The sequence below is a fragment of the Lactuca saligna genome, chromosome 2, assembly GCF_052625555.1.
Source record: "Lactuca saligna cultivar CGN05327 chromosome 2, ASM5262555v1, whole genome shotgun sequence".
Taxonomy (NCBI): Eukaryota; Viridiplantae; Streptophyta; class Magnoliopsida; order Asterales; family Asteraceae; genus Lactuca; species Lactuca saligna.
In genome coordinates this window covers 115945509-115954111 of record NC_136418.1, presented here as the reverse complement: position 1 = coordinate 115954111, position 8603 = coordinate 115945509, and the positions used below count along the sequence as shown (strand labels likewise).

Sequence of the window (8603 nt, the reverse complement as noted above, 5' to 3'; positions counted from 1 at the left end):
TAGTCATTACAAGAAGGATTTGAGATTATTATTGCTACATAACAATCAAGGTAATATCGTAAACCCATTATTATGCTAATGTCGATTATCATATGCAAGAATTAGGGTTTATAGTCTTGGATAAATTGCATGTACAATAGAGAAACCTAGATCTAGGCATTAGTGTTTGTATGAGCACATAGGATGTTCTTATGCTAATACCCATCAGCAACTCACTTTTTCCACTCAAAATCATACATGCTTAAGCAGGGGCGCTCAACTTCAACCTTTATTGGTTAACGATAATAATTTTCCTGGATACATTTCTGGTACACGATGCTAAACATATTGCATCCTTCAAACTAAGTGAGGCCATGTTTTTGTCCCATGATTTCACTAGAATAAGGAGGCCACAAATGCACTAGAACGTATATAGGCTCAACTAAACATTTGGGTTTTCATGCAATCATCAACATAATTCTAACATGGAATCCTACTTACTTTTACCAAAGTTTTCTAAGTTAAGTCCTAACCAATGTTTTATGCAAAAATTTTCAAAAATTAAGCCTAAAATTAGGATTAGGATTATTAATTGATTAAAATGTTACCACCCCCTACCCCACACTTAATTTATGCGATGTCCCCATTGCATGTTATGCATGAAAAGAAAAACACAAAACTAAAGAGAGAATTGGAACAAACTCCCCTTGGATTGCAATCGCGAGGTTGATATTCTTCATGAAAAACTCCAATTTCAAATGTCTTTAGTCATGGAAACGAGTCATCTATGCCTTGGGTATCATATCGCGTGTGGTAATAGCTCTAATTGTGAGGACAAAGCTTCTCAGAAACCTTCCAGGAATGAATCTTACGAAAGTATGGATAAAGGTTGCAGTGAATGTGCCCAAAACAGGTCTTGAGGGTGAAATATTAAAGGACTCGGTGAGTTAGACTGGGTGCACTCGGCGATTAGCATCCGAGTCGAAAAATTGGTTTTTCTGCTTTTTATCTTTGTCTGAAGTGTTGAAACAGGACACTTCAGTGACTCTTCTTTCAGTTTCTTCAATAATAATGAATCTTCTCACTCTCATTCCTAACAGACCCAACCTTCAATGTAACAATTAACATTCTTTTCTAGACCTATCCTCACTTTAGCCTTGACCAATGCGACTCCTAAATGCACCCTAATCTTCAAACCTGAAAAACAAAGTAACCACAAGTGAAAGAAAATGAATAAAGTCCTAATTAAGGTTCGGTTACATCAAAGTTCAACCACAAAACAAACGAAATAAAAAACATCCAAATAAAAATAATAATAAAAAAAAAAAACAAATTCAAGCTTCTTCCTTTATGTCTTCCCCTCCTACTCCACTTCCTCCTGCTTGGTTGTTTATCCTCTGCAGCCTCTCTTCCTAATTCATAATGTAAGGATACCTGGGCCCGGGACGTGGAGCAATGTGCATATGTTCAAAGAGATAATTGAATGACTCATTGTTATAGTTAATGCCCTGGCCAATGTCATCCAAATATCCCCGATACTCCACGTGATTCCACCCCTCGTTCTCATCTTCCACCGGGATAACCGGTGGGTCATCTCGAACCCGTTCCCTCCTATGTCGAACTCTTCTTCTCGGATCCTCGGGAACAACCCCCTCGTCTTCATTTGGGATTGCAAAAGAATCCCCAAATTTTTTCACAATCTTTTCCTTCTGGAATAAGGTAATGCTAAACGGAGGAGGAGAAATCACAGTTAACGCCCTTGCCTCTTGCATGTCCAAAATGCCATATGACCTTGCGAGTCTTTTCACAAACATACCCCTATTAATTTTGGAGGTAATCTTCTCTTTAACCGCTCCATCCACAAGGTATCTTGCCAAAAAATAAGGCAAGTTGCAAAAGACGTCTGGGGTGATGATACTCCACAAATAGAAAATGCCGAGGGTAGGAACTTTTTCATAATCCTTCCTCATATTTATGGTCCTATCGATGAGGCGGTGGATGAGACGATGGATCGGAGAACGAATATGGCCCTCTTGAGTAGTAGAGTGAATATAGACCTGGTTTGCAATAGTATTCCACCAAGTGGAGGCAACAACTTCCTTGGGAAGATCCTTCTGGCATCGCTCTATAAATGCTTCAAAATCCTCCGACATGATGACATTTTGTCATAGAGACCAACCCTCCAGGCGAGTTCCGCTATGCTGCAGTGGCGCAGCTCCCCTCCAAGGAAAAAGGTGATAATGTTGGTGTTATAATATTCACTACCAGCCCGAAATGAGATAGTAGCAAAATTCCCAACACAATTTTGCGAGTACGGGTTCTTGTATTTTAAACATCTGCATCCACCCGTCACATGTTATTGTTGTGCCATCCACTTCGAATGGTTTCACCAAATACGGGGTTAAATCCTCTTCCAACCCGGTTTGACGTAGCCAGTCCTAATTAAGCGCATTGGGGAGATAGATCTTTTTTTGTTTCAAGGCCTCTAATCTGTTTTTCGCCCGAGCTTGCGACGACCTTGAGGTGATTTGTGAAAAAGTAAGCCATGGAATGTCTCCTTGACCTCCTCCTCTTGAACTCTGACCTCTTCTGGACATGATTTCTACAGAGAAACATCAATAAAATAACAACAAACAAAAACCATCAATAAAAGTTAACAATACAGGTTTATCATAGCATCTACTTGCCGAGTCCATGAACTACTCGGCGAGTAGGATGAACTGCGAGTACAGTTTTCAATTGGTCCCTATTAGGTCAACCAAAAAACATATATTTGCATAGGGGTTTGTTGTTCTAATTCCCTTAAGAATAAATCCACAAGAAATTTTGTCCAAATCCTTCTAATTTATCTTGAAATCGAAACCCTAGAATTGGAGTAAACCCTCAAATCCGAATTTTAGCAAAATAAGGACCAATAACTAATAAAGTTGTGACCTTTAGCAAGAATTCAAAGGAAAAATCATACCTTTTGCATTGTGGATGAAGATTCAACAAGAAATCAAAGGAATGGCTTGAGAGAAAACTAAATGCTCGGCAAGTATGAATGGGAAGTGGCTGGTGAAAATGAGTAGGGTAAAAGAAAACCTTATTTACATATTGTAAAAAAAAAACCTTTTAAATGCTTGTACTCATCGAGTAGAAATGCCTACTCGCTGAGTATGGTCGCGTATTCGAGATTTGTCATGGAATTCAAAAAGTAATCGCCGAGTAATCTTATGAACTCGACGAGTAGATCATTCAGGTTGAAAAAAAAAACTCACTTTTTTTTAAAAAAACCACCACCCACACTTTGAGCATTGCTTGCCCTCGAGCAATCATTTTAAGCATAATTTCAAAAGAAGAATGAAAAGAAAACAGATCCTAAAAGTGAAAAACAAAAACAAAGGGAAAAGAAATGCAAACTCTAATTTGGGTTGCCTCCCGAAAGTGCTTATTTTTAAGGAGTCGTTAGCTAGACTCCTTCCTGCTCTACGTTTCTTTCATGCCTTCCAGTAGCAGCCCTTCTTCTTGGTCTTCATTCCTCGGGATTCCTTCTTCATATTTTTTCACCCGATGTCTATTCACTTTGATAGGAGTGCCATCTCTTGATAATAACTCGATAGCTCCATGTGGAAAAACCTTTTTTACTAGAAATGGACCATCCCATCTTGACTTTAGTTTGTCCAGAAAGAGTTTGAGCCTTGAATTAAAAAGTAACACTTTTTTTCCCTTCATGAAAGTCTTTATTACCCTTGATTCTTTTGTCATGCCAACTCTTGGTTTTTCTTTACAAATCAAGGAGCTCATATAAGCCTCAATCCTAAGTTCTTCAAGAGCATTCATTTGCATCAACCGGTTGTTTCTAAGTTCAACTATATCAAAGTTCCACATTTTTCAAGCCCAAAAAGCTTTATGCTCTATTTCCATCGGTAAATGAAATTGCTTCCCATACACTAGCCTATATGGTTTAGTACCAATAAGTGTTTTGAAAGCTATGCGGAAGGCCCAAAGTGCATCATCTAACCTATCCGACCATTCCTTTTGATTGCTACCCACCGATCTTTCCAAAATTCTTTTCAATGCTCTATTTGTCACTTCAGTTTGCCCACTAGTTTGTGGATGGTAAGATGTAGAGAATTTATGGGTTACCCCATATTTCCATAACACTTTTCTAATTGATCATTGGCAAAGTGAGCGCCTCGGTCACTAATAAGGGCTTTAGGAACTCTAAATCTTGAAAATAACTTTTTTAGAAAGCGCACCACCACCCGAGCGTCATTAGTTGGTAAAGCTTGTGCCTCCGCCTATTTGGATACATAGTCAACCACCACTAAAATATATTTGTTCCCTTTTGACATTGGAAACGGTCTCATGAAATCGATCCCCCACACATCAAAAACTTCACACACTTGAATACTATGTTGTGGCATCTCGTTTCGGGAAGATATGTTTCCTGCTCTATGGCATGCATCACACTCTTTAACATGTTGGGTAGCATCTTTAAAAATTGTGGGCCAATAAAACCCAATATCAAATATCTTATTTGTTGTGTAATGTGCTCCTTGATGTCCACCGGTGGGCCCGCTATGACAATGCTCCAAAATTCCACGACTTTCTTTCCTGAATGCGCATCTCCTTAGGATCCCATCCGCGCAGCTTCGGAAAAGATATGGCTCATCCCAAAAGTAGTATTTTATTTCTGAAAAGAATTTCTTCTTTTGTTGGTGGGTAAAATCTTTTGGGATAAATTTGGTAGCTAAATAATTAGCTATATCCGCAAAGCATGGCTCGTCCCCCGTAGTTACTAGAATGTACTCGTCCGGAAAGTCGTCTCTAATTTTACCCTCTTCCAATGCTTCCAAGTGCGGGTTTTCTAGTCTTGATAAATGGTCGGCAGCTACATTCTCCATTCCCTTTTTATCACGTATTTCAATGTCAGATTCTTGTAAAACGCATCTTGCTTGGCAAACAAGTACTTTATAGCAGAATGGTCAGTAAAAACCGTGGTTTTAGATAAAATAAGATAAGGGCGGAATTTGTCAAAATCATACACCACGGTTAGTAATTCTTTTTCAGTTGTGGTGTAATTTTCTTGGGCCGGTTTCAGAGTCTTACTTGCATAATAAATGGGTCGAAAGTGCTTATCAACCCTTTAACCAAGGACACCTCCTAATGCAAAGTCACTTGCATCACACATTATTTCAAAAGGTAAGTTCCAATTCAGGGCAATGATGATCAAGGCATTAGTTAGTTTTTCTTTCAAAAATTCAAAAGCCTCTAGACACTCTTTAGTGAAATTAAAGGGTGCATCTTTTAAAAGTAATTGTGTTAGAGGTCTAGTTATTTTAGAAAAATATTTTATGAAATGGCGGTAAAAACCCGTGTGACCTAAAAAACTCCTAATGCCCTTTATATTAGTTGGTGGAGGTAATTTAGCAATTGTATCAATTTTTGCCTGATCCACCTCAATCCCCGCTTTGGATACCTTGTGGCCCAAAACTATACCCTCTTTAACCATAAAGTGACATTTTTCCCAATTGAGGACTAAATCGGTTTTTTCACATCTTGCAAGCATTAAATCAAGGTTAGCAAGACAATCATGGAAGGAAGATCCAAAAACAGAAAAATCGTCCATAAATACTTCCATGAATTTTTCCACCATGTCGTGGAATATGGCTGGCATGCACCTTTGAAATGTCGCAGGTGCATTGCATAACCCCAAGGGCATGCAGCGATAGGCAAAAGTCCCACTCGGGCAAGTGAAAGTGGTCTTTTCTTTGTCCATTGGGTCTATGGGTATTTGGAAGTAACCCGAAAATCCGTCTAAGAAACAATAGTAACTGTGGCTGGACAATCATTCAAGCATTTGATCAATAAAAGGTAAAGGACAATGGTCTTTACGAGTGGCATCGTTTACCTTTCGATAATCGATGCACACTCACCAACCGGTTACCGTTCAGTTTGGAATAAGCTCGTTCTTCTCGTTTGTTATGAACGTCATCCCTCCTTTCTTGGGCACCACTTGAACAGGACTAACTCATGGACTATCGGAAATAGAATAAATGATCCCTGCATCTAAAAGCTTGACTACTTCCTTCTTGACCACTTCTTTCATGTTTGGGTTCAATCTTCTTTGGTGTTGCACTACCGGCTTTGCAGCTTCTTCCAGGTTGATCTTGTGAGAGCAATAAGAGGGGCTTATTCCCTTGATATCGGTGATACTCCATTTAATGGCACTCTTCCTCTTCTTCAAGACTTGAACTAATTCTTCTTTTTCAGATTTGGAGAGGTCATAAGCTATTATAACATGTTTTTGTTGACCATCTTTGAGGAATGCATACTCCAGGTGATCTGGTAGTGCCTTGAGCTTAGATTTTTCATTTTGCATGTTGAACATGTCGAGTATAGGTAAGGAACTCATCGAGTCCTGTGTGAAATTCGCGATTTCTCGGGATTCTTTAAATGGACTCGGCGAGTAGATCGAGCCTACTCGGCGAGTAGGTTGCTCCATGGTCTTCATTAACTCATCATAAGCAGCTTCTTCCAGCAGTCTCTCTATTTCCAGTAGGTCTTTTTTAGCATCAAGTTCTTCATAAAAAATGATGGTGGGTTTGTTTGAGTCTTCATTATCCCATTCTTCCATCAATTCATCCAACACATCAATTGAAAATGTAGTTTCATCACTATTGCTTGCATGCTTCATGGCTTGATCAACCCCGAAAGTGACTGAATCATCCCCTACTCGTAGTGTATGTTTTGAATCTCGCATGTCAACTATAGTGCTTGTTGTGTTAAGGAAAGGTCTTCTAAGGATGATCGGGACTTGAGGATCCGCTTCCATGTCCAAGATTATAAAATCCACGGGGAACACGAACTTATCCACCTTTACCAAGAGATCTTCACAGATTCCTCGTGGGAATGTAACAGTTTTGATTGCTAAGTGGATTGCCATTCGGATTGGCCTCAGTTCTGGGAGATCTAGTTTCTTGAAAAATATATATGGCATGAGGTTTACACTTGGTCCTGAATCGGCCAAAGCATGAATGGTGGCCAAATTCCCAAATTGACAAAGGCAATGTTAAGCTTCCCAGGTCACCCTTCTTCTTCGGTAGCTTGTTCAATGTCGCAGCTGAACAATTCTCATTGAGAACCACTTCACTAACTTCTTCCATCTTCCTTTTATTAGTTAGAAGCTCTTTGAGAAACTTGGCGTATTTTGGCATTTGGGCAACCGCTTCTATGAATGGTATGTTAATTTGAAGATCCTTCATGTGTTCTAGAAATTTCTGGTAGTCTTCTTCATTCTTTTCTTTCTTAGCTCTAGTTGGATATGGAAATGGAGGCTGATATGGCCTTGCAGGAGATGGACTTTTCCAATCAGGTGGCGGACTCGCCGAGTCCATATTGGGAACTCAGCGAGTAGTGTCTAGGCTCAGGTGGTTTTGCTTTTGGCTCGGGTTTTCTGAATCCTCCTTTTGTAATTTCTTGGGATCTTCATTCTGAATGGGAGCAAGGGGTGTAATGATCTTCTCACTTCTAGTTGTCACAATGTTTATGTGCGCGCCTCGTGGGTTGTTTTTGGTTTTACTAGGAAGTTCTCCCGGTGATCTTTAATTTATTTGTTGGGCAAGTTTCCCCAGCTGTGTCTCAATGTTGTGGATAGATGCTTGCTGATTTCTAAGTATTGTTCTTCTCTCTTGTATTGCAGCATCATGGTCATTATGTCTCTTTTCTAAAGCAGCTACAAATTTAGTAAGCATCTCCTCCAAACTTGGTTTTCTTTCTTGCACTGGCTCCTCCCTTTGGTAAAAACCTCTTCCTTTTTGTTTATATTTCTCCTCCTTAGCTTTCTTTTACTCTTCATAAGGAAGTCACTCCTTTGGTTTTCGCCAGTCATCATCATATTTTTCACCACTGGAGTAGCATACTTGCGCCTTGTTGTTCCCATTCTCGTCTACCTCACAATCTCTAGTAAGATGAGGTCCATTGCAATTCTCACAACCCACCCGAATAGCATGTATTGTTTGATCCATTTTATCCATCCTCCTATCCATGGTTTTCAACATAGCCATGACTGTTGACAAATCTTCTGAAGCTGCATAAGCTACCCCCTCGTCACATCATTCCTTGGGTTGCGGTATTCCCTAGAATGCTTAGAGAATTCCTCAACTAGTTGCTTTATCACCGGGGTGCTTTCTTCGTGAGGGGGCCTTGCGAGTCAAGTAATTTCCTTGTTGTAACATTCACTCCATCATAGAAAATGGAGATTTCTTGTTGACTATTGAGATCATGATGTGGGCAATTTCTTAATAGACTTTTGTACCTCTCCCAAGCCTCATAAAGTGATTCTCCATCTTGTTGCTCAGAGTTGGATATGGCTTTCTTTAACTTAGCTATTTTGGAAGGTGGGAAAAATTGATCAATAAACTCTTCTTTCATCTTGGCCCATGTAGTGATGGATCCGGGGGGAAAGTGACTTGAGGCAATCTTTTGCAGCACCCTTCAATGTAACCGGAAGCATTCGAAGTAGTTGTGTCTCACGAGGCACATTTGGAACATTGAAATAATCAGCTACATTATTAACTTCATCTAAGTGTTTGTAAGCATCTTCATGTTCTTTTCCGTAAAAGGGGATTTCTTTGAGT

General features: G+C 39.6%; 1 protein-coding gene and 1 non-coding gene across 2 annotated transcripts; one reads left to right on the top strand and one right to left on the bottom strand.

Annotated features, from left to right (window-relative positions):
- Nucleotides 1-2464: 2464 nt before the first annotated feature.
- Nucleotides 2465-5620, bottom strand: LOC145030007 (uncharacterized). The gene is made up of 7 exons (XM_078978449.1): nt 5338-5620; nt 4368-4918; nt 4108-4262; nt 3933-4066; nt 3709-3830; nt 3256-3339; nt 2465-2581 (listed from the first exon to the last, which is right to left on the bottom strand). The coding sequence occupies exons 1-7, from the start codon at nt 5618-5620 to the stop codon at nt 2465-2467; spliced, it is 1446 nt and encodes a 481-aa protein (XP_078834575.1).
- Nucleotides 5621-8242: 2622 nt separating this feature from the next.
- Nucleotides 8243-8349, top strand: LOC145033222 (small nucleolar RNA R71). The gene has a single exon (XR_013677456.1). It is a non-coding gene; the product is annotated as a small nucleolar RNA R71 (small nucleolar RNA).
- The last annotated feature ends 254 nt before the right edge of the window (nt 8350-8603 follow it).